This window comes from Lemur catta, chromosome 22 (assembly GCF_020740605.2).
Source record: "Lemur catta isolate mLemCat1 chromosome 22, mLemCat1.pri, whole genome shotgun sequence".
In the NCBI taxonomy this organism is placed as follows: Eukaryota; Metazoa; Chordata; class Mammalia; order Primates; family Lemuridae; genus Lemur; species Lemur catta.
This window is the reverse complement of record NC_059149.1, coordinates 7,526,410-7,553,469: the sequence shown is the minus strand read 5'-3', so window position 1 is coordinate 7,553,469 and position 27,060 is coordinate 7,526,410. Positions and strand designations below refer to the sequence as shown.

Below are 27,060 nucleotides of genomic sequence, written 5' to 3'. Positions count from 1 at the left end.
TAAAATGCCACTAGACAGGTTTTGTTAACCAACTATAGTGTGGTTTACTTCCCAACCTGACTCTGGTATAGCATTAGCATCAGAGATGCTAGATCAAAGATAGAAAGCCACCCATCTCAACTCAAGCATCCTAGCAGATCCTTACCTGAACTTGAAAGATCCTCCTGTCTGGACCTCCCAGAGTGCTCACACATTCATCTTAAATTAAGCATTTCCTTTCTGGTCTTTTAGATAAAGCTTAACTCTCTCAGCCAATTGTCAGCCAAAGAATCTTTAAACCCACCTACAACATGTAAGCCCCTCGCTTTGAGATGTCACACCTTTTTTGGACCAAACCAATGTATGCCTTCCATGCATTGATTTATGACTTTATCTGTAATCCCTGTCTCCCTGAAATGTATCAAACCAAACTGTAACCCAGCCACAGCGAGTCCACCTGCTCAAGGCTTCTTGGGAGTGGCTCTGGGCCATGGTCCTTACATTTGGCTCAGAATAAACCTCTTTCAAATATTTCAGAGTTTGGATTTTTCCATTCACGGAAGGAGTAGGACTTTTGGATTGATACCTCTGAAAAATCTCAAATCCCCAGATTTTTCAGAACTATCTGAACCTGCAGAAATGATCTATTCATTCCTATCAAGAGGTGGCATTCTTTCCTTGACTGAAAATTATACAAAGGTCTGTCTTCTGCAAATTCATACGTGCCCCCAAAAGTATTCTGCTCCCACTTTCCCTCCTGGCCACTAGGCAATTAACTAGAATTAAGTCACAATATAACTTGGTCAGAGATGTGCTGGGCCTGATATAAGACAAAAGGATTTATACTCCAAAGGAAATGCAACATCTAGCCAACATATACCAGTGGGCGCAAGGACAGTAGGCATGGGACTGCATTCTGAAGCTACTTGATCAAGGGGCTGGGATGTAAGGTTGAGTAAAAGAATGTTCATTGATTTAGAAGAACTTTCTAAGGATCCAGGACTTATTATGCTGGCAGAAATGCCAAGAGATTCAGCAAACACAGTTCTATGATGTCTCTTAGAATCATGGAAAAAGCAATAGTACACATTGAATTGAAAATACAAATGCTAGGATGTAAAAGAGGAAATTAGAAGCCCAGAAAAGTGGGCATAATAAATTGATATACTATATGCTATGGTTTGACTGTGTGCCCACTCCAAAATTCACATTGAAAGTTAATCCCTATTGTGGTAGTAAGAGGTGGGGCCTTTGAGGAAGTGATTAAGTTGCAAGGGCTCTGCCTTCAGGAATGGATTAGTGCCTTATATAAGGGCTGTAGGGAACTGGCTTTCGCTCCCTTTCCCCCCAGAGGTGACAGCAACAAGGTAACATCTTGGAAGCAAAGAGCAGCCCTCACCAGACACCAGACCTGCTGGTGCCTTGATCGAGGACTTCTCAACCTCCAGAACTGTGAGAAATAAATTTCTGCCTTTATAAGTTATTCAGTCTCAGGTATTTTCCTATAGTAGCACAGAGTAAGGCTCTCTGTATAAGGCCAGTCACCCTCAAAATGCCTGTGTGCCATATGAAAGCCCATAGAATTGTGAACCAAAATAAAATCTTCAGCACCCCCAGCTGACTGAATGGATCCCTTCTTGGACCCAGAAATATCTAAAAACTGAGTTGCTAGCCATGAGAAGAGAGGTCAGACGTGTCTTGCCATGCTCACCTCCCTCCTTGGAGATATCCTTTGTAACTCATCAATAGGCCTAAGGCTACATAAGAGAAAGCTTAAACCACACCTACACGCCATCAATTTGCTTAATGGATCACTTGAGGTTCCATAAATTTCCGGTGGCTTGTCTCTGATTAACAGACATCCTTAAGTTACAATATTCTAAGCCTTTAGACAAACCTTAATTTCTTTAACCAATTTCAAATCAAAGAATTTTTACACCCACCTATAACCTGTAAGCCTCTGCTTTGAGATGTATCACCTTTGGGGCCAAACCAATGCATGCTCTCTACATACTGACTCACGTTTTTATGTGTAATTCTCGTCTCTGTGAAAGTATAAAATCACACTGTGAACCACCTACTCTGGGCACATTTTCTCAGGACCTCTTGAGGCCACGTGCTCCAGGCTGGTCACACACATTCAGCTCAGAATAAACCTCTCTAAATTATTGTACAGAGTTTGGTTCTTTTTATGTTAACAGAGTATGTCATTTATTTACTCAACTAATCAAAAATTCAATATTTAGAAAGAACTACATTCAGTTAGAAATTAAGTGTGGGACACATTCATGGTATGAGATGCTGTCACAGATCCATGCTCTCTGTGAGCCACGGGTGTGACAGAATCGTAAGATTGCAGAGGCCAGGTAGTTTCTTTTAATCATCAGAAACCAAGTGTATAAAATTATCGTAATATCTGGCAAGGTCCTAGGGTTAACCACAGAGTTAAGGAGATTTCCCTGAGTGAAAAAATAGGCAGTCAAAAAGGGTTGACTCATCTGTCCATCAAATTAATTAACAAGAGATAATAAAGAGGCTGAGGGCTGTTGCTGCCCTAACATGTCACAAGTTCTCGACCAGTTTCTGGAACTGAGCAAAGTTTTTGACCCTCAACCATTGACTGAAAGAGAAGCAGGATCTTAAAGATGAATGCCACTGCAAAGCCACAACAATATAATTACATGATAAACATTTGCTCAGTCCTTTCCTGGCAGAAACTACCACCATTTCCTGATGTAACCGCTCTCTGAGACAAGAGGAATACCCAGACATTTTGAGGACTGTCGGACACAAGATCATCACATCTCCACTTAATTCACCACTCAGGCCTCCATGAAAACAGACCTATCCTGAAGGATGATACTCAATTCTTCAAACACAAAAATTCAATGTTTCCATTAGCAATAATTGTGCCAGATGTGGTATTTATGTTAACGTTTACGATGGCCTCTTGTTGGGGCATGTGGCCATTCATCAGACAAATCATCATTCAATGAGAGGAAAAAGTCCCTCGGAGGGACATTGACCATATTTGATGTTTTCCAGCCAGGAATTCATTTTGACAAGAATAGGCTCATATCCAGGTATGGATTTACTTTCCCCACCTGCAAAGCTTCATCCACCACCCTTCTCCAAAACCTTAAACAGTGTTTATTCCTGTGGCAAGGCTTTCCATATAACATCACATCAGAGACCAAGGGGCTGGTTCTCTACCAAAGACGCTGCTAGCCTGACAGAAGTTTGAAATAACTGTTAAACCTGCTGCTGGAGCATCAGCTTCCAGGTGATAGTTTGTGAGAGAGGATGACATCCTCAAGGATGAGGATGAATGAATGACCTCTGTGTGGTGCTGCGTCCCCAACAAGAAGAATGCATCTGTTTTGGATTCAAGATGGATGTAGGAGTGGCCCCAGTTATATCACTTCTAGTGGCCCACATTAGTGCTTTCTGTCCTTTGAGCTCTGGACTATACAAGTTTAGAGGTCTTGCTTCCTAAAGGTATAACACTTCCGCTAAGTTACCCAGCAAGAATCACTTTGCTCAAATGGACTTCCTGGTCAGAGACACCTGTTCCATCACTAGCGATACTTCCTTAGCCCTGTATAAACTGGTAAGATTTTTTTTTTGCTTTTCTCCTCCACCCCTCTCCCTCTCCCTAAGATGTGTGCACTTCTACACGTCTCAAAACCATCAGCCCACCTCGAGTGTATTTCAGACCTGCAGAGTCTCCATCAAAAAACAAAGATGGTCCTGGGACAAGAGTGAAAGAATCTCATCAAAAAGGCCCAGAGTTTTGTTTTTGAAATGTCTATAAACTGAATAATGGATAAACAGAATGTGGTATATCCAAACAATGGAATATTAGCCATCAACAGGAATAAAGCACTGATACTGCTACAACATGGTTGAACCTTGAAACCATTATGCTAAGTGAGTAGAGCCAGTCACAAAGACCACGTATTTATATGTGTTTTAATTTGTATAAAATGTCCAGAACAGGAATATCTCTGGTGATAAGAATTAGTGTAGTGGTTGTTTAGGGCTGGGAGGGGAGGTGGGGGATGAAGAACTGCCGGGAGGGGGTTGATGGCTAAAGGGAACAGGGTTTCTTCCTGATGCGATGAGGCTAATCAGAAATTAATTGGTGATGGTCACACATATCTGTGAACATAATAAAAATCTCTCCACTGTAGACTTTAAATGGGTGAATTGTGTTGTATGTGGATTATATCTCAAAAAAGCTGTTTGAAAAATACAAATTAGGATGATTCTACCACATATACCTCATTCTCATTGCCATGAGATCTTTTCAACAATTATCATCACTTTCTGCCTTATTTTAAAAATAATTTCTCAGCTATCAGTGACCCAGTTATACCAGTACCTAGCAGGTCCAAGTTTTAATGCTGAGTAGAGTTTATTTTTACAACTGTTGACACAATTCATCCCTGCGACAGGGTGCACTGGGGTTAAAGAAGGGCTGTGTGAGAGGTGGGATAGAAGAGGAGTTAGGTGTCGGACGTGTGCAGTTTAGGATATTTGTCAGAAAGTTCAAGGAGGCACTTGCGTGCTCCTTCTTCCGCAGGGTGTGTTTTCCTCTCTCCCCTCGCCTTGCCGCCGTCCCCATCCCCACAGCTTCTTAGTGGCTGTTCAGAGTCACTGTTAACAACAGATGGTCAGGTTGCATTTGAAGCTTTCCTTTCCCATCATAACACTATGTTATAATCTAGTATTGTTAGCAGTGTTCACAGTTGAAGAAAAGCACTTTTTATTTGCCTTATCAAGATAAAGTTCCATTTTATTGATTTCTCCTTATCTGAAAAGACAATAAATATTAAGAGTATTAAAGTGTTCCCTTTTCCTCCACTGATTATAATCTAGAATTGTCATCAAGTTACACCATGAAAAGTGCTTTTTGATTGCCTTGTCAGGATCAAGCTCTATTTTCTTTTTTTGTAAACTTAGTTTTAATTGACATATGATTATGTATACTCATGGGGAACAAGATGATGTTTTGATCTACATATACATTATAGAGAAATTCAATGAACCTAACTGTTCATCATACCTGTCACCTCACTTTTTTTGTGGTGAAAACTATAAACATCTATTTTGACAATTTTGAAATATACATTATTACTAACTGTGATCACCATGTAGTGCAATAAATTACTAAAACTTATTCCTCCAGTCTAATTGACATTTTTTACCCTTTGATCAACATTCAACCCCACAGCCTCTGGTGACCATGATTCTACCATCTGTTTCCATATAATTCCACATATAAGTAAAATCATGCCAGATCTGTCCTTCTGTGCCTGACATTTCACCTAGCATAATGTCCTCAAGTTCCATCCATGTTGTTGCAAATAACAGAATTTTCTTCTTTTTTATGACTGTATAGTATCCCATTGTATAGATAGTTAGGTCATTAAATATGAAATGTCCAATTTTGAATCAAAAGTTTAGTTTATTATATCTCCAACAAGAAGCACTACAATTAATCAAAGTATGTGCCTAAGCTATCGACACAGTTTTGCCATGTTAATGGTAGCTTGTTTATGCCAGCAGTGAAGAAGCCTGGAGAGCGAGTGGCGATGAAATTGCGAAAGGTGTTTTCTACAGCTTGTTGAGAATTGAATATTTTTCCTTCCAGAAAGTGATCCAAAGCTTGGAAGAAGCGGTGCTCAGCTGATGCAAGGTCTGGTGAATATGGTGGATGACAGAGAGTTGCCAAGTCCAGACTCTGTAGTTTGAGCAGTGTTGTTTTTTTGTGATATGTGGTCTTGCAAGAGGATTGGCCTGTCTCTATTCACCAATCTCGGCTGTCTAATCACAAGCATTCTCATCCTTTCATCCAATGGTTGCAGTAGACATCGACTATAATCGATTGACTGGGTTTCATGAAGCTGTAGTGGATAATACCAGTGCTGGACCACCAAATAGACACCATTAGCTTTTTTTGGATGAATATTTGGTTTTGGACTGTGTTTCGGCACTCCATCTTTATCCAACCATTGTGCCAAATGCTTGCAACTGCCAAAAATAACCCATTTTTCATCACACGTCACAATATAAATATGGTGCAGAAATTGTTTGCCTTTGTGTCATGACAGCAAAGAAAGGCAAGCTTCAAAATGATTTCTTTTCTGATGCTCATTTGATTCATGCAGTACTCATCTGTCCAGCTTCTTTACCTTGCCCATTTGTTCCAAATGGTCCAATATTGTTGGGATAGTAACCTCAAACCTTGCTGCTAATTCACGTATAGGTTGAGATAGATTTGCTTCCACTAGAGCTTTCAGCTCATCATTGTCCACCTTTGGTCTTAGGTCACCCAATGGCTCATTTTCAAGATTAAAATTGCCAGAATGGAACTTTTCAAACCATCAACATACTGTGTTCATTAGCCACATCCTTCCCAAACATTTTGTTGATATTTTGAGCTGTCTGTGCTGTGTTGGTTCCACAGTGGAACTCATATTCAAAAATAACACTAATTCTTGACTTATCCATGGTTTCACAAAAATGGCTCTAAAAATTTTTTTTGAAAGATAATCACAAGACAAATGGGTGTTTGAAAGAATGAGGATGTCTCTTTACAACAAAAAAAGTGTCAAATGTTAGAGATTCAGAGATATCAACTGTCAAACTTTGTATTTAAGGACATTGGACATTCCATACTTAATAACCTAATATATACCATATTTTCTCTACTTAGTCATCCCTTGATGGCCACTTCAGTTATTTCCATATCTTGGCTATTGTGAATAATTCTGACATGGTACTGGCATAAAAAAGTTCCATTTTCTTGATTTTTTCCTTATTCGCAAAGTTAATAAATCATTAAGTCAGCGGTAGCATGTAGGAAATCGCTAGTAATAATACTTGTCCTTTCTGTTTTCCTCTTTGACTTCCACCACAGTTAACTAAAACCTACTATGAAAAATGTGGAGAAAAAATTACCAAGACCCTCACTAGAAAGACAAGCGGAGCTTATTTATCTCTGTTGTCACTACTGAGGGATTTAAACAATTTAAACTTCTCCACGACAAACCAGTTTGTGCAAATTTGTATGCTTGTGTCTCGTGTGGAAGTCGCCCAGCCACTGAAGGTCGGCTGCCCTCACCCCCGGGCGCCGGGCCAGTGCGCTGTCCCTCCCAGGGCTCAGGGCTGCTGCCATCTGGCAGCCGAGGGCCGCCCGCGCGCCTGGGCAGTGACCAACCGTCTTCAGCCTGGGCCGCCTTTGCTGGTGGCCGAGCCATGTTCCTCCTCCTTGCTCTGCTCGCGGGGCTTGCGAGGCTGCAGGTCCGCCCGGGTCAGTCCACGGTCGCCTCCCATTCCTTCTTTTGCTTCAGAGCAGGCTGGGCTCCTCTGGGGGACAATTCCCTGCAGCTCTGAGACCTCACCCCGCTGCCTTCCAGGGTCCCCTGCTGGTGCCTCCCCCTCCCTCTCGTCCCCCTTCCCAGACCAGGACAGGTGCACCAGGGACAGCAGCGGAGGAGGCGTCTGCCCGCACTAGGGTCTCAGCGGCCTCCCGCTGGGTGACGGAGGGTGGCCGTGGGGGTGCACCGCCCTCAGTTTATTCCTCAGAGTCCTGAGGAAGACAAGCCGTGGGGGATTCTAAAAAGGATCTAGATAGGCCTGGAGACCTGAAATGTCTAATTTTTTGTTTGTTTGTGTCTTGGCCATTTTCAATGTGTCATTTTCAATGTGTCATTGATAATGTCGTGAAACCTGTAGACAAGAAGGAGTGTGGACCCATACAAAAAAGTAATTAAAACTTTAGACCCTGCCATGGGCTCCAGGATAAGAACCCATTCTTGACCGAGAGGATTGTTGATGCAAAAGCACAAAAACAGAAACATTTTCTTGCTGCAGATTCTGAAGGAATATTCCTGCATGTCACGGTTCCACAGAAGATAATGTCAAATGAGAGTGAAGTTTCAGAGAGAAAGGTAACTGATCAAGAATAGTTGTTTTATATATAAAATTTTAAGGGTATTTTTATTTAATAAGTCAGATCATACTAATATGTATTCACTTGCAATGCACAATATTTTAACCTTGTTTTTATCTTAGTACATTTTGGTCCTCCTGTTCCCACATTTCTACTGTTTATTTCCCTTTGCCCTTCCCTCATCTCTTCTATATTACTTGTTCACAATTTTCAAGAAATATTGAACATCTTTCAGCAATCATACTGGCAGGGAAAAAAGTCAATATGAAATATGTATGACAATAGTCCAGCTAGAAATTTTTAGAAATTGTTAGAGATTGGTGTTGAACAAAATTTAGAAATGTAAAATTTGACCCGCAAGCAAGAATTAGTAGCACTAACAGCCAAAGAAAGAAAGAAGGAAAATAAAAAACAAAAATGTCACATTTGCCAAATTACGATAAAACAATTATAATTAATAAATATCAAGTGAAAAAATGCTTATCTACCATAAAAAAAGTGATTACATTGAAGGCATCTGGTCTTAAATATTATCCTGATTAATATACTTCAAATTAACATAGTTAAAATGCTTTATATTACAATTCAAAGTCACAGTACAGAGGCAAGATTCCTTTGCTTTTATTTTTATCTTCCTTGATGTTGTTTAGCAATGTTTCATAGCTTTCAGTTTATTCCTATGTACTTAATTCTTTCTGATGCTATTGTAAATGGAATTGTTCTTGTAATCTCCTTTTCTGATTGCTTATTGTTAGTGTACAGAAACAATCAATTTTGTGCTAATTTTTTATCTTGGATTTTACTTATTTATTTATAATTTATTATTATTTTTGATTGACAAATCATAATTTTATACATCTGTGGTGTACAATATGATGTCATGTATATAAACACACACATACATACAATGTGGCATGACTGAATCATGCTAATTAACATACCAATCACCTTGTTTAACTATCATTTTTTAGGGGAGACATTTAAAATTTACTCTCTTAGTTATTTTGAAATATATAATACATTATTGTTGACTATAATCAACATTCTGTACAAAAAATCTTCTCTTTTTTGTGATTGTGTGTGTCATCCACATAATTTATTTTTTCTTACATTTTTAATATCAAAATATTAAGGAGGTACAATGGTTTGGGTTACATGGATCACTTTTGTAATGACTGAGTCATGGCTATAAGTGTGGCCACCACCCAAATAGTGTTCATTATACCTGTTAGGTAGGTTTTTGCCCATCCCCTCCTCTGTGGCCCCCCTGCTTGATTTCCACTGAATTTTACTTCCCTCTGTGCACATATGGGCTCATAGGTTCGTACCAATTTAATAAAAAGTATATGTCATGTTTGTTTTTCCATTCTTTAGATACTTCACTTAGGATAATGGTCTCCAATTTCATCCAGATTGTAGTAAAAGATATTGATTCATCTTTTTTTGTGGCTGAGTAGTATCCCATGATATATATATATATATATATATATATATATATATACACACCACATTTTGTTAACCACTCATGAATTGATGGACACTTGGCTTCATTCCACATCTTTGCTACTGTGAATTGTGCATCAATAAACATTTGAGTGTAGGTGTTTTTTGACAAACTGTCTTGTTTTTCTTTGAGTAGATATGCAGTAGTTGGATTGCTAGATCAAATGATAGGTCTACTTTTAGTTCTTTGAGGAATCTCCATACTGTTTTCCATAGAGTTTGTACTAATTTGCAGTCCTACAAAGATGGTGTAAACATTCCTTTCTGTCTGCATCCATGCCAACGTCTACTATTTTTGGACTTTTTAATAAAAGCCATGCTAACAGGGGTAAGGTGGTATTTCATGGTGGTTTCAGTTTGTATTTTCCTGATGATTAGCGACATTGAGCATTTTTTCATACATTTATTGGCCATTTGTCTGTATCCTTTTGAAAAGTCCTGTTCATGTCATTCACCCACTTTTTAAAAGGGTTGTTTGTTTTATTCTTGCTGATTTGCTTGAGTTATTTGTAAATTCTAGTTATTAGCTCTTTATCGGACGCATAGCTTACAGAATAACAACTCCCATTCTGTAGGTTGTCTATTTGTTCTGTTGATTATTTCCTTAGCTGTGCAGAAGCTTTTTTAATTTGATCAAGTCCCTTTATTTATTTTTGTTGTTGCTGTAATTGCCATTGAGATCTTAGTCAGAAATTCTTTGCCTAGGCCAGTATCTACAAGAGACTGATCTACATTTTTTTTTTTTAGAATTGTTATGGTTTCATGCCTTACATTTAAATGTTTTATCCATCTTGAATTAACTTTTGTGAGTGGTGAGAGAAAGGGGTCCTGTTTCATTCTTCTGTATGTGGCTATACAATTTCCCCAGCACCATGCATTGAATAGGACTTCTTTTCCCCAGTGCGTACTGTCTGCTTTGTCAAAGATAAGTTGGCTATATGTGGATGGTTTTATGTCTGGGTTCTCTTTTCTGTTCCATTGGTCTATGTCTCTATTTTTGTACCAATATCTTGCTGTTTTTGTTACTATATATTTATATCATAGAATAGTTTGAATTCTGCTAATGTGATTCCTCTTGATTTGTTCTTTATGCTTAAAATTGTTTTGGCTATTCAGGCTCTTTTCTGGTTCCAAATGAAGTATAAAATTATTTTTTTCTATGTCTGTGAAATTTGCCATTGCTATTTTGATGGGGATTGCATTGAATCTGTAAGTCACTTTGGGTAGAATGGACATTTTAACAGTGTTGATCCTACTTATCCACGAGCATGATATATTTCTCCATTTGTTTGTGTTATCCACAATTTTTTTTCCACAGTGTTTTGTAGTTCTTGTAGAGATCTTTCACCTTCTTGGTTAAATATATTTGTAGGTATTTTAGTTTCTTTGTAGCTATTGTGAATGGTATTGATTCTTGATTTGACTTTCAACTTGACTATTATTGGTGTATAGAAATGCCACTGATTTGTGTAAATTAGTATTGTAAGCTGAGACTTTGTTGAATTTATTTATCAATTCCAGGAGTGTCCAAGTATAATACTTGGTATTTTCTAGATATAAGATCATATCCTCAGCAAAAAGTGATAGTTTGACCTCCTCTTTCTTGATTTGGATATGCTTTATTTCTTTCTCTTGCCTGATTGCTCTGCCTAGGACTTGCAGCACTATGTTGAATAGAAGTGATAACAGGAAGCACTCTGGTCTTGTTCCTGTTCTTAGGGGGAATACTTTCAACTTTTCCCTGTTCAGTGTGATGTTGGCTGTGGGTTTGTAATATACGACTTTTATACTTTTAAGATATTTTTCTTCTATGCCTTGTTTGTTGAGAGTTTTTGTCATGAAATGGTGATGGATTTTGTCAAATGATTTTTTTTTCTGCATCTATTATGATAATCATGTGGTTTTTGTTTTTGCTTCTGTCAGTCTGTCAATCACATTTATTGATTTATGTATCCTCAATCATCCTTTCTCCCTGGAATGAAACCCACTTGGCCATGGTGGAGTAACTTTTTGATATGCTGTTGAATTTGGTTTGCCAGTATTTTATGAGGATTTTTGCATCCTCATGAGTGATATAGGTCTGTAGTTTCCTTTTTTGTCTTTGTGTCCTTACCTGACTTTTGTATCAAGGTGATACTGGCTTCATAGAATGAGGTGGGGAGGATTACCTCCTTCTCCATGTTATGGAATAATTTCTGCAATATGGGTACTACCTCTTCTTTGTAGGTTGTGTAAAATTCAGCTGTGAATCCATCTGCTCTGGGGATCTTTTTGGAAGATTTTTTTGTAACTGCCCCAGTCTCACTGTTTGTTATTTGTCTGTTCAGGAGTTTTATTTCTTCCTGATTGAGCCTTGGGAGGTTTTGTATTTCCAGGAATTTGTCCATTTCCTCTATGTTTTCTAGTTTATGGGCACAGAGATTTTCCTAGTATCTACAGATGATGTTTTGTATTTCTGTTGTATCAGTTGTAATATCTCCTTTTTCATTTATGATTGAGCTTATTTGGGTACTTTCTTTTCCTGGTTAATCTAACAAAAGCTCTATCAATTTTGTTTATCTTTTCAAAGAACCAATTTTTGTTTTATTGATTCCTTGTATTTTTTATTGTTTTTTTTTCCATTCCATTTAGTTCTTCTCTAACCTTAGTCATTTCTGCTCTTCTGCTGGCTTTGGGTTTTGTTTGCTCTTCCTTTTATAGTTCCTTGAGATGTGTTATTAGATTGTTAATCTGTGATCTTTCTGTCTTTTTATTGTAGGCATGTAAGGCTATGAATTTTCCTTTTAGGACTGCTTTTGCTGAATTCCATAGATTTTGATAGCTTGTGTCCCATTTGTTGTTCAGTTTGAGGAATCTTTTGATTTCCATCTAAATTTTACTATTGACTAAATAATGGTTCAGCATCAGGTTGTTTTATGTCCATAACTTTGTGTAGATTTGAATATTTCTCTTGGAATTGATTTCTAGTTTTATTCCACTGTGGTCTGAGAAGATAAATGGTGTGATTTCTATTTTTTTAATTTGTTGAGATATGTTTTGTGACGTACAATATGATCAGAATATTCTATCTGCTGATGAGAAGAATGTATGTTCAGTAGTTCTTACATAAAATGTTCTGTAAATGTCTGTTAGTGTCATTTATTCAAGACTAATATTTAGGTCAGTGTTTCTTTTTTTATTTTCTGCTTGGATGGTCTGTCCATCTCTGTCAGTGGGATGTTGAAGTCCCTGACAATTACAATGCTGCCCATTATCTCTTTGCTGAGATCTAGTAGAATTTGCTTTATGAATCTGAGAACTCCTATTAGGTGCATAAATATTTAGGATTTCTTTGTCTTCTTGTTGAATTGTTCCCTTTACCATAATATGATCATCTTTGTCTTTAGTTACCATTGTTGGCATAAAGTCAGTTATATCTGATATAACAATGGCTATACCTGCTTTCTTTTGGTTTCCATTTTCATTGAATATTTTTCCCATCCCTTCTCCTTGAGTCTGTATGAGTCCTTGTGGATTAGATGTGTTTCCTGGAGACAGTACATACATGAGTTGTATTTTTTCAGCCAGGCCATATACCTTGAGTAGCCCATTTAGACAGTTCATGTTGATTGATAGAATTGATGTGTGCAATGCTGTTCTGTTCATAATGTTTGGTAGTACCTTATTGCTTTGTTTACACTCTTTTTCATGAGCTCTGAGCTTTATCTTTTTGATGGTTTTATACTGGCGGGTATCTATTGTTCTGAAATGTGTCTAATGCAGTTCTGAGTATTTCCTGCAAGGCAGGACTGATCTGAACTAATTCCCTCAGTGTTGCTTGTTTGGAAAATTTTTTATTTCTTCTTCATGTATGAAACTTAGTTTTTCAGGATACAAAATCCTAGGTTGGCAGTTGTTCTGCTTAAGAAGACTGAAGATGGGGTCCCAATCCCATCTGGCTTGTAAGGGCTGCATTGAGAAGTCTACAGTTAGCTTGATGGGTTTTCCTTTGTAAGTTACTTGATGTTTTCGCCTCTTGACTCACAGAAGGTCCTCCTTCATGTTGACTTTCTCCAGTCTGATGACCGTATATCTTGGTCGTTGCCTCTTGGTAATGAATCTCCCAGGTGTTCATTCAGCTACTTATACCTGGATCTCTTGCAAGATCAGGGAGATTTTCCTCAATTATTCCCTCAAATAGGTTTTCCAGCCATTGTGCATTTTCCTCTTCACCTTTAGGGATGTGTATGATTCTTATATTTGGCCATTTTACATAATCTCATCTTTCTTGTAGGCTCTGTTTGCTCTCTTGATTCTTTGTTCTTTATTTTTTACTGACTGTATTAATTCAAAAGTGTTGTCTTCAGACTCTTAAATTCTTTCTTCAGCCTGGTCTAGTCTATTCTTAAAGCTTTTCACTGTGTTTTGTATTTCTGTAAATGAATTTTTTTATTTCCAGAAGTTATGTATTTTTTTATATGCCTATCTCTTTAGTAATTTTTCATTCATTTTCTGAATTATTTTTTCTGGATTCTTTGAGTTGGTTTTCCACTTTCTCTGGATATCATTGAGCTTCCTTACAAACTATACATGGAATTCTGTAACTGTCACTTCAATATTTTCATTTTGGCTGTTATCTATTGCTAGAGAGCTGCTGTGCTGCTTTAGGGACACACCCTAAACACCTTCAGTGCTGTTTTGGGAACTTGTGCCCGGCTCTAACCTATAAGGGGAAGCACTTGAATTCCCCAGACAGTGGGAACTTCGAGAGGAGTCCCTATTCTCCACTGCAGCAGAGGTGGTTTGGGGAATGAGGCTGGGATAAGCTGGGTTGGGTTAGCTTGCTCTCAGGCTCCACAAAACTTGGTAAGGTAGCTGTCTTGGCAAGGATGGAAGGTCCATTCCCAGGCCTCTGGGGAAAGCCACCAGGGAGGGACTGAAGTGGCCCCACTCAGCCAGAAAATCTGCTCACAGGGGAAGGGCCATCTGAGATTCACAGTTAAGCTGTTGGGATTGGGTTTCACTCTCCTTGCTCCTCCCCTGCCCCAAGTATCTGCCAGCAGGTGGGAGCTCAAACTTAGGTCCCCCATGATGTTGGTGTGTGGGCTTGGAGCTTACCTGCCCAGGATCTCACCCTGGCCTGAGAGAATGGGCTTCTTGTGGGTGGAGGGGTGGTCCATGAGTGCACTGTGGCTGGGACCCACACTGCACTCACTTACCAGTTCTGCCCATGTAGACTCCCTTGCCTCATGAGATTAGTTTACAAATCTCCCCTCTATGCCCCTGAGCAACATGATCAAGTCCTAAGGGTACAGGATCTGGCCTATGAGCCTGTTCCTGTGTCCCCAAAGATCAATACCTAACTGCCAGGGAGAAGTGGGCTGGTCCCAAGTTGCCTTTTGGGTGCTCAAGCATGTTTCATGTACCTTTGCTTAGTTTGCGCCCTGCTCTGAGCAGCCAGACAAGCAGCACTAGGGAGGGCCAGTGAGCAGGGAGCTCACAGTCAGAGCACCACTTAGTCTGCTGCAGGTCTTTAGAGAAAAAGTGTGAGCCCCACTCTCTGTGGAAGCCTCAGTGTGGCACCAACAGTGGGTAAGTAGCTGCTTCTGAGAGCCTTGTCTCAATCATCCCTCTTGGCAATCAATAGTGGACAGAGGAAGGGACGGGGGAGGAACTGAGTCTGAATGGAGGAGAGATAACACTCTGATCATCTCTATCCCTCTCTCTGGAAGGCAGTTTTCCTGGAATTTACAGTCTGTGGGGTCACACAGATCCCCCGTGACCCACCAGCCCCTGCGGCTCCTGTAGTGTGGGATGCACTTGGGAAGTATTTGTGTGGGAATGAGCAAGATGAAAACCAAGGGGCTGAAGCTCCTTGGGGTGGACAAAGGTGCACAGTGGGTGGAGAAGTAATATGGCACCTGCCATCTCAGCTCGGGTATGTGGTGACAGGAAGCAACCCCAAGGGTGCTGGCAGCCTGGTGCTTTGTTCTCAAGAAGCTTCCAGTTCACTGGTGGCAGCAGCTTTTGGGTTCATGAGGGTAGAAAGGCTCTCCAGCAGCTCAGGAGCCTGCTGACTGCCAAAGGTGTGAAGGAGAAAGAAACAAACGCCCAACTACCCTTTTCACTGGGCTCCAAGCCTCTTGTGGGTCAATCTCTGCTGATATCTTGCTCCTTCTTATTCTGCTTTGCAACTTCTTCGCGTGGAATCTCTGGTAGGTTCTGGCACTTTTCCCTCAGAATTACACCTGATCTATGTTTTTTGTTTTTATGTTTTTTGTTTTTTGTTTTTTCCTTTTTCATCTAAAACTTTTCCTTCTTTATGAGACAATCTGGCAGCTGATGCCTCTGATCGGCCGTCTTGTCTCTTCCTTTCCTGTCTGTCTGTGAAACTTTGTACTCTTTGTTCAACAGCATCTCCGTGTACTCTCTCCCCACCCCATCAGCCTCTGGTAACCATTAGTCTACTCTCTACTTATGTAGATTCAACTTTATTAGATTCCACATATAGGTGAGATCATTGAGTCATATGTTTTTCTGTAGCTGGCCTATTTCACTTAGCATAATGTGCATTGATTTTATATTCTGCAACTTTACCAAAATTATTTGTTAGTTTTAGCAGTTTGGTTGTGTATGTGTATATGTGTGTGTATGAGAGAGAGAGAGAGAGGAGAGAAATCTTTAGACTTTTCTACATATAAGTTTATGTCATCTGCAAACAGAGATACTATAACTTCTTACTTTCCACTTTGGATGCCTTTTATTTATTTTCTCTTGTCTTGTTACTCTGGCTAGGACTTCCAGTACTATATCGATTGTAGTGGCAAGAGTACTGTGTTTGACAGAAGTAGCAAAGAGTGCCACCTTTGCCTTGTTCCTGATATTAGTTAAAATGTTTTCTGTCTTTCGCCATTGAGTATGTTAGCTGTGGGTTTTTAAAATATTGCTTTCATTATGCTCCAATAGCTTACTTATATTCTTAGTTTATTGAGTGCTTTTTTATCACTTAAGTGTGTTAAATGTTGTGAAATGCTTTTTCTGTATCAGCTGAGATGATGCTATGGTTTACATGTTTTTGTCCCCTTCAAAATTTATATAGAAACCCTAATTCCCAACATGTTGATATCAAGAAGTATGACTTTTAGGAAGCGTTTGAGTAATGAGGGGAGCTCTCATGAATGGGATTAGGTGCCCTTATAAAAGGGCTCCACAGTGGCAGTTTGCACTTTTCTGTATTTCTGTCCCATCTACCATGTAAGGGGACAGGGTTCTCTTCCTCTGGAGGACACAGTGACAAGGCACCCTGTTGGAAGCAGAGAGAGTAGCCCTCATTAGACACCAAACCTATGGGGGTCTTGATTTTGGACTTAAAAGCCTTCAGAACAGTGAGAAATAAATTTCTATTATTTAAAATTAGCCAGTGTGTGAAATATTTTTTTATAACAGCACAATTAACTAAGAAAGAGACTGGTACCAAGATTGGGGTGTTTCTATAACAAACCTAAAAATGTGGAAGCAGCTTTGGGTAGAGGCTGGAAGAGTTTGAGGTGCATCCTAGAAAAAGCATCAATGGAGCATTAAGGCAATTCAAGGGAGATGAATCGTGGAGAGTCTAAGTATTGTCAGTGATTATTGCCATGGCCTAGATCAGAACACTGGTAGAAATGTGGACAGTAAAGGCCATTCTGATACGGTTTAGACAGAAATGAGTAATTTCTTATTGGAAACTGGAGGAAAAGGCATCCCTATTACAAAGTGGCAAAGAACTTGGCTGAATTTTGTCTATGTCCTAGTACTTTGTGGAAGACATAATTTAAGAGTCATGAACTAGGATATTTATCTTTAAGAAAAGTGTTCAGGGTGCTACATGGCTTCTCTTAGCTGATTATAGTAAAATACAAGAAGAGGGAAACAATGTAAAGACCAAAAGGTGATTAGAATGTAAAGATTTCGAAAATTCTCAATGTGACAATGTAAAGAATCAAATAAATGTGTTTTAGAGAAAAACACCAAGGAAGTGGCCTTTCGCATTTGATAAGGGTATTAGTATGGTTAGGAAAAAGCCAGATAATATTCATAAAGAGAATTGGAGAATTGGCCTACTGGTATTATGGAGATCTTCAAGGCTGCTGTGCATATTATAGGCCCAGAGTGCCAGCACTATGAGGGCAAAACAGTCTTAAGAGATGGGCTCAAGGCATCAGAGGGGTCCAGGACACATGTGGAACTTTGGGGATCACTGCCCAGAAATGCCTCAAGTCTCTGTTTTCAGCATTCTAATCCAGCACTCTTCAGCCACTCCAGCTGTGGCTCAAGCTGGCCCCAGTGGGACTCAGGCTGCTGTGGCACAAGCCATAAACATTGATGACATTCAGGTGGAGCTAATTCTGCAGATGAATATAATAGTTGTGGAATCATGGGTTCCTCCAGCTAGATTTAAAAGGATGCTTTGTAGAGCCAGAGGGCCCAGGCAGAGACATGCTGCAGATGTGGGGACACTGCAGAGAGCCCTCACAAGGACAGCGACTACTGAAGCCATGGGAGCAGGGCCTCCCTTGAAATCCTAGAACTGTAGCACCATCATTGTGCAGCTGCAGCCTGGAGATCCATCAGAACCTGACTCCAACCCATGAGAGTTGCTGTGTGGGCTGTGCCCAGCAAAGCCATGGGGACAGGGACTTCCAGGGCCTTGAGGGCAAAATTCCTACTCCAGTGTGTCTCTAAGGCAGGATATGGAGTCAAAGAAGGTTATTCTCAAGTCTTAAGATTTAATGTTTGCCCTATTGGATTTTGAACTTACTTGGGACCTGTTACCCTGTCTTGTTACCTATGTCTCCCTTTTGCAATGGGAATGTCTATCCTATGCCAGGCTCACCGTTTTATTTTGGAAGCACATGACTTGTTTGATTTCACAGGCTCACAGCTGGAGGGGAATTTGCCACACGTTTGAGTCTCACCCATCTCTGATTTGGATGATATTTAGTTGAAACTCTGGACTTTAGAAAACGTTTGAATTGATGCTGAAACAAGTTAAGACTTGGGGCTATTGGGATGAAATCAAGGCACTTTGTATGTAAAAAGGACATGAAATTTTAGGGACTAGGGTGGAATGCTATGATTTCAATTTTTTGTCACATACAAAATTCACATTAAAACTTAATTCCTACTGCAACACTATGAAGAGCTGTTGCCTTTAGGAGGCGCTATAGTTTGGAATATGGTTTGTTTGTCCCCATGACAACCCATATTGAAATTTGATCCCCAACACAGCAATACTGGAAAATGGACTCTGGTTGGAGGTGTTTGAATTATGGAAGTGGATCCCTCATGAATGCCTTGGGGCTGTTCTCACCATAGTGAGTTCTCATTCTTGAGAGATGGGATTAGTCCTCATGAGAATGGATGACTTCCTGCAAGAGTGTCCTGTTGCGAAGCCAGGGTGCCTCTCAGGTTTGTTTCTCTTTGCACTTGTCCACTTACCCCTTTGCCCTTGTCTGCCATGTTATGACACAGCACAAAAGCCCCTGCCGGAGGCCAGGACCATGCCCTTGAACTTCTCTGCCTTCAAAACTGTAAGTTAAATAATTCCTTTTATCTTTATAATACCCAGTCTCAGGTGTTCTTTTATAGCAACACAAAATGAACTAAAATAGGAGGTGATTGAGTTATGAGGGTTCTGCTCTCATGAGTAGGATTAGGTGCCCTTGTAAAAAGACTTCATGGGGGGAGTTTGTCCTTTTGTGACCCACCATCCCTTCTGCCATGTGAGGACACAGCATTCTTCCCCTCTAGAGCATGGAGCAACAGGGGTGATCTTGTAAGAAGTAAAGTTGTATCATAGCAGCACAGAACATACTAAGATAACACTCATGTGATTTTTGTTTTTTATTCTGTTAATGTGGTATATGACATTGGTTTTTATATCTTGAACTATTGTATTTGAGGAATGAATCCATCTTGTTGATTTTATAATACATTTAATACTTTTATAATACTTTTACAATACTTTCAAAGTTCTCTTGAATTTAGTTTGCTGGTATTTTCCTGAGAATTTTTGCATCATTAATCAAGGATACAGGTCTGTCATTTTCTTTTCTTGTCAAATTTTTGTCTAGATTTGCTGTCAGCATAGTGCTTGCCTCATAAAATGAATTTGAGAATATTCCCTCTTCCTCAGTTCTTTGGAAGAGTTTTAGGAGGCTTGATGTTATTTTGTTTTTACATATTTTATAGAAATTGCCAGTGGCAACATCTGGTCCTGGAATTTTCATTGTTGGGAAATTTTTGATCCCTGCTTTGTTTCATGAATGGGCTACATATATGCCAAGAAATCCCCAAATGTGGCAAGAGCTAAGAAACCAAAGAATGAGGGAGACAAATCCAATTTGTCAATAGAGGGTGATTTACTGGGGAACTTATGGACAGAAGTGTGGTCTTGAGTGGCAGCAAGACTAGTAGATATCCACACCGCTACAGACCTAAGGTTTATATACCACAGGGAAAGGGTGAGGGTCAGGGTTACACATGCCCCAGAAGGTTGTACAGAATAAAGTCGACCCTTCAAGAAAAGGTGAGAGTGCAATGTGTGTTGTAGCCTATATATAATTTGCCAAAGGGCAGGATTTATGGTAAGTATGTGTTTACGATGATATAAACATTGTCTTGACTCATACAAGGAAGAAGAAGTGAAGTAGAAATATTGGAGCCATTCCCAAGATTGGGGTTAGTCAGAAGTCAACATGGCAGATTAGCATCCAAGATAGATGGAGTGATTTTAGTCTCCACATGCTCAATCCCCTTCCTAGTTACAGATCTGTGTGAGTTTTCTATTTTTCATGAAGTAGTCATAATGGGTTGTATGTTTCAAGAAACTATTTCTTTTATTATCCAGTTTTTTGGCATATGATCGTACATAGTATTCTCTTAAAAACACTTTCATTTTTATTTCTGTCACATCAATCATAATTTCCCCTCTCTTATTTCTGATTTTATTTGAGCCTTAATTCTTGTTTTTTTTCATAGCTACTCTAGCTAAGGGTCAATTTTATCAATCTTTTCCGAAAAACAACTCTTGTTTTTGTCAATTTTTCTATTGTGTTTCTTTTGTGTCTAATCTTTGTTAGTTACTTCTTTTTGCCAGTCCGTTAATTCAGCTGTTTCTTCTTTCAGGATTTCATTGCATTGTAAAGTTGGGGTATTGATTTGAGATCTTTCTTCCCTCTTAGTATTGTTTTGGTGGCATCCCATAAATGTAGGTATGTTGTGTTTTTCTTTTCATTTGTCTCCATATGTTTTACAAATTTTCTCATGATTTTACCTTTGGTCAATTGGTTTTTTATAAGTGAGTAGTTTATTTTCCACATAGTAGAAGCATGAGGATTTGTTCTTCTGTGACTGGCTTATTTCACTTACCATAATATCTTCAAGGTTCATCCACGTTGTTGTACACTGCAGAATTCCCTTCTTCTTTAAGGGATAGTATTCCATTTTATGTATATACCACATTTTTTATCCATTCATTTGTGATGGAAATTTAGGTTGTTTCCACATCTTGAATTTTGTGAAAAATGCTGCAGTGGACATGTGAGTGGTAATATTTCTTCAAGGTTCTACTTTCCATTATTGTGGGTAAATTCTCAGAAGTTGGATTGTTGGATCCTATGGTAGTTCTATTTTTAATTTTTTGAAGAACCCCCATACTGTTTTCCATAATAGCTGCACCATTTTGCATTTCTACCAATAGTGGACACTCTTCCCAACATTCATCTTTCTTTCCTTTTTTTCCTTTTTGGTAATAGCTATCCTAACAGTTGTGAGGTGATATTTCATAGTGGTTTTTTTTTGCATTTTCCTGATGAATAGTGACATTGAACATTTTTTCCTATAGCTGTTATTTTCCATCTGCATATCTTCTTTGGTAAGATATCTGCTCAGATATTTTGTCAGTTTTAAAATTTGATTTATGCTTCTTATTTCTTTTACAAGTTCTTCATATATTCTACATAAGTCTTTTATCACATATGTGATTTGTAGACATTTTTCTCAGTCTATTGCCCATTTCATTCTTTTAAGAATGTATTTCTTACAGCTAAGTATTTTAAATGAATACTTATTCACTTTTAAATGAAGTGCAACTTATTTTTTTTCTTTACATGGGTTTTACTTTTGCAGTTATATCTAAAAACTCGTATCAAAACCAAATGCATGGAAGTTTTCTCCTGTATGTTATTCTAGAAGTTTTATAGTTTTTCATATTACACTTAAGTCTGTGACCTGTTTTAGTTAATGCATGTGCAAAGTGTGAGGTCTGAATTGAGTTTCATCTTTTTGCATGTGGACGTCCAATTTTCCTGTCACCATCAATCGAAGTGACTGCCCTTTCTGTATTGAATTGCTTTTATGTCTTTTTTAAAAGTTAGTTGATTATATTTGTGTGAATCTATTTATGGGCTCCCTTTTCTGTTCCATTTGTCCTTGTGTCCATTTTGTTTTTCCAATATCATGCTGTCTTGCTTATGGTAGCTTTACAAAGAAAATATTGAAATTGTTTAATGCGATTCTTCCAACTTGGTTCTTCCTTCTCAGAATTCGGAAGACTATGCTAGGTCCCTTGCTATAGGCACACCTCATTTTCATGTGCTTTACTTTACTGCCCTTCACAGACATTGTGTTTTTACAAATTTAAGGTTGTGTAAACACTGTGTAGAGAAAGCCTATTTGTGCTGTTTTTCCAATAGCATGTGCTCATTTTATCTTTGTGCCAGCATTTTTTAGCAATGAAGTATTTTTAAAAATTAAGTTCTATACATTTTTATACATCCTGTTATTGCACACTTAATAGACTATAATATGGCACAAACATAATTTTCATATGCACTGGAAAACCAAAAAATTTGTATGACTCCCTTTATTGTGGTAAAACTGAACTCATAATATCTCTGAAATATGTGTGTATTTGTTAGTTTTGTGTTTTTAAATTCCTATATGACCCTTGATAAGCACATGAAATTATAATACTTACATCTTCAGTTCTAAGTAATTTTGAAGTGATATTTCTTAATTACTGCTTCCTCTTTGTTATCTTTATATTTGCTACTTAAATTCTTATCACCTGATGTTGAAAATCCTGGAAATAGCTTCTCTGTTTCTGATTTATTTCTACAGATCTTGCACTTTTAAAATCACTTTGTATTTAATTCACAGAAACTTTCTTAGTTTTGATGTTTAACCTCACTAATTCATCATTAAGACATATCCAATATCCTTATTCAAGATAATGGTTTACTTAAAAATCAACAATTATGTTTTCATTTATATGATTTATAATTGGTTTATTTCCATAATTTTCTTTTCTTCCTTCAATAAAAACTATCTGATCTTCTTCACACCGTAGCAGTGTAATATAGTTGTAAACCACATTGTCTGTCAATTAGATGTTTTCACACATATTCTTTGGGATTATACTAACACCCACTCTAACTTTTCTAAGGATATTGTTAATAAAACATACTTATTTTAAGGTCCTGTTTTATTCACACAACTTACAATTTTTATCAGGAGTAATCTCTTTCATTTTGAATTTATTATCTTTCCTTCTTGCATAGACACCTCAGAAGTTAAATCACTTTTTTAAAAGAAATTGTGTGCTTGTTGTTGCAATTGAGATTCTGTCAGACATTCTGCTGCTGCTGCTTTGCATCTGGGAGAATGCATGGGGCATGCTGTTGTGGCTTACATTGGTCTTAGGGGAGTGCAGGGCAAGGTTTGCCTGGGGCATGGGTTACTAGCAGAGTCTTCTGAGTCAATGTGCTCCTGGTACTTCCTAGCGTTTGCAGTCATAAGCAGCACTGGCCCTATTCCCTTCTACCGAGTTCACAGACTCTATTCCAGCTTAAAACCAGAGATGCCTCTTGAAATTGGTCTGTCTGGATTTGTGGACTTAGTTATTCCTCCTGTCGGATTTCATAGAGTCACCTCCTGTTTCTGGATACCACCACGCTGGGATGATGAGCGTTACTACTACTCAGTTCTGGGTATATTAGAACTCTTGCCCCTGATCCTGGAGCTGTGGTATTCCTCACGGCCTTCTTGTCTGCTTTCAGTCTGTTAGGTCGTTTTTCCTCCATTTTATATGTTGAGAGTTGCTAAATGGCTCTAAATGGCTCTCTCTCTCTCTCTCTCTCTCTCTCTCTCTCTCTCTTTCTGTCTCTGTCTTTCTCTCTCTGTATGTGTGCATATGTATATGTGCGTGCGTGTGTGTATGTGTGTGTGTGTGTGTGTGTGTGTGTGTGTGTGTGTGTTATTGGCTCTTTGTATTTGGTGTGGAATGTAAGCCTACAGACATGAATATCTTAACTAAAAAATGCATATGTTTTTCTAAATAGAAGCAATTAATATAGTATTCATAATGCTAAAATTATATTTTTTTCAAAATATACTCTTTTATTTTTATTTTAAAAAGTCATCTTATATATTAAATGGACTATGGGGCTCTTGGATTTATTAAGATGCTAAATTCTACTATTTAGAATAATACATTCTAAAGAATATGTTTATCTTTTAATGGACTGAGCCTTTTATTAACGTGAGTAAAAGATACTGTTTTACTTTTTAATTTTCTGATTTACTATATCATCTTTATTGATTTGCTTTGTTTTAGGTGATTTATATCATTAAAATTGATGGAAAACCATGTACTCTGCATCTCAGAAAACAGTAAGATATGATTTTTCCTTTTAAGGAAAAAGCATGCCTTTCAGTTTAGATTTTACAGTTTTAAAGTTTTGTGTATTATTTAAATTCAGGGATAAAATATAATGTAGACTTGCTTTACCAATCCATTTTTCAATTTAGGATCCATTAGGCCTTAAATATTAATCTTAGATCTATGAGTTTCTTACATTTTAATTTTCCAGCTTGGTGTTTTAAGATTAAGAAATAAGCTACATATTGATAAATCTTCAAATGAGTACAAGCCTTTGAACCAAAGAACTGCAAGTATGTCTGATGTGAAATGAAACAAAGTTATACATCAAGTGATTATTAGTGAGAAATTCAACTATTGACATAATTTTTATGATGTGTTAGTTATATATGCATTTATTTTTAATAACTTTATTGAATATACTTTATAGATAAAATTCCCTGAAATGTGCTATAAAATTATTTTAATAACTTTATACAGTGTTGCAACCACCAGCTATAAATCAGTTTTAGAATTTCTTTCCCCACTAGGAGCCCTCATGTCATTTCATAGTTAATCTCTGTTCCCACCCACTGGGCAACAGTCAATCTACCTGATTTTCATGTTCTCAACATTTCATAAAAATAAAATCAAACAGCCTCTTCTCTGGCTGCATCTTTGAACATATATAACGACTACCCCTTGTCTACTCCCATCTTTGTAGTTGAAAAAAGCTGGAGAAAATTATTCTCTCTTAATTCATTAGTACTGCCCTATTTAATGAAGGCTTTCCAACATCATGTTGGCCTTTCATGCCTCTACAACTCCACTAAAAAGTGTTTTTTCATAAGCTTACCAATGGTCCTCTTGTTTTTGAATGCTGTTTGTTTTTTAGTCTTCATTTTTCTTAACCAATTGGAAGCACTTGGCAAAAGTTATCAGTGTCTCCTCCATAAAATACTTTCTTTATTTAGCTTTTAGGATGCCATCAACTCCTGGTCCTGGTTTGACTCCTACCATTGTGATTACTCCATGTGTCTGTTTCTCTCTCCCTCTCTCTCTCTCTCATGCAGATTCCTCTTTATTTCTTCAATATTAAGAGTAATCCATGGCGCTGTTGTTGAATCTTTTAATCACCTGGTTATTTCATTCAGTCTTGTGGCTTTAAACACCACTGGTGTGTTGGCTACTCCCAGATTTGTATCTCTACCTTATGCCTCTCCAATATATACCGTATTCCTTTATCCAACTACTTGAGAACCAAGTGGTTACTGGAATTCTTATAGGGAACATGTCCAAAATGAACCTCTGATCTTCTCCCCAAATTTTTCTTTGTCACATCAGTAAATGGCAACTCTATCACTTTTCCAGAAAAAAATAAAAAATAAAAACCCTTGGAGTCATACTTAACATCTTTCTTTTGTTTTTTCTCATATCCAGTGGGTTATTAAATCCCATATATTCTCCCTGCAAAATCTATCCAGAATTTGACCACTACCACGGCTACTATCCTAGGTTAAACCACCGTCCTGTCTGGCCTGGATGACCATAATAGCCTTCCTACTGGTCTCGCTACTTCTGCTTATTTGCCCTGCAGACTACTACGCTCAGCACAGCATTCCGTCGACTGTATGAAAATGTTGATCTGATACTGTCTTTGTCTGCTCAGACCTTCCAATGGCTTCACATCTCATTGGCACCATCTCCTACTATCTCTTTGCATCACTCCACACTCCCCTCCAGTCTAATTTCCCCCTAAGCATGGTTCTGCCTCAAAGTTATTGCATTTTGTATTAACTTTGTCTGGAATAACATTCTGTAAAAATCCAACTGTTCAGAGAACCTTTCCATGCCATCCAATCTGTGTGCTGTAAATAGTCCCCCAGGCCTTATTTATTATCATCTAACATGTGGTAGTAGCTCCCCCTGACTGTCACGAAGACCAGGGAGTTTGTCTTTTGTTAAATGCCGAGTATTGACACCTAGAAGAGGATCTGTCAGATAGTAGACACTCAGTAAAGCTTTGTCAAATGACATCATGCACAGAGGAGTCCCCAGGTCTCTTGCGATGTTAAGAAAGCCTTAACTACCTGATTCACCAATTCCATGAATTTCAGCTGTTATCCCACACTAAAATTATTCTCATTAAATCATGTTATTATATGAATTCCATATACTTAACATTTATTTTATTATGTTAATGTATATATTCATATTAAAATTATGACTCAAACTTTTTTAAATTTTTTTGTTTTTTTTAGCTCATTCTTATCTCAGAACTTTTTAGTTTATACATATGATGAAACCGGATCTTTGCATTCTGAGTCTTCATATTTTACGGTAAAGTCAGATGTCTTAGACATTTATTATCATATATTTCTTTGTTGAAATGGACATATCATTACCATTAAGATGTGTTTATTCCATGTTGACAGTTTACTAAAAATGTTTTATCCTATATAACTCTGACCTGTTATATGATTGACTAGAACATAGAAATGACATGTGCTAAAGATGAAACCCAGTTACAGGAGAATACTCATGGGCACCCAGGTGGTACAAAGTAAAGACAGGTGTCAAAAACCTTTTCTCTTGAAAATTTGCATTAATGATTCTATATGATTCATTATATTATTATTATTAAATCTTTTACTGTTTTAGGTCTTGTGAAATGTTTGACAATACTTTTTTATTCATAAAGAATTTATATATTTGCCTTTCCATACTGTTTTTCAGATGCCTTGCCATTATCAAGGATATGTTGTAGAATTTCCACATTCATCTGTGACACTCAGTATATGTTCGGGTCTCAGGTAGTAGCATCTTATAGGATATTTCTATTTGAAGAACTTAGGATATACTTAAAATGAAACTTAGTGGTTTGGCAAACACAAATTTGGGAAGGTTTATGGGACATCCAAATCTGAAAATTTCCTTTAGAGTGGCCTTATTTTAT

General features: G+C 38.0%; 1 protein-coding gene across 1 annotated transcript in view; it reads left to right on the top strand.

Annotated features, from left to right (window-relative positions):
* The first annotated feature begins 7,242 nt into the window (after positions 1-7,242).
* Positions 7,243-27,060, top strand: part of LOC123626629 (disintegrin and metalloproteinase domain-containing protein 18-like) — an 89,921-nt gene continuing 70,103 nt past the window's right edge. Inside the window, exons 1-5 of the mRNA XM_045535775.1 lie at positions 7,243-7,297; positions 7,861-7,937; positions 24,081-24,136; positions 26,366-26,444; positions 26,841-26,917. Of these exons, the coding sequence (XP_045391731.1) occupies positions 7,243-7,297; positions 7,861-7,937; positions 24,081-24,136; positions 26,366-26,444; positions 26,841-26,917 (344 nt within the window). The remainder of the gene's footprint in view (positions 7,298-7,860; positions 7,938-24,080; positions 24,137-26,365; positions 26,445-26,840; positions 26,918-27,060) is intronic.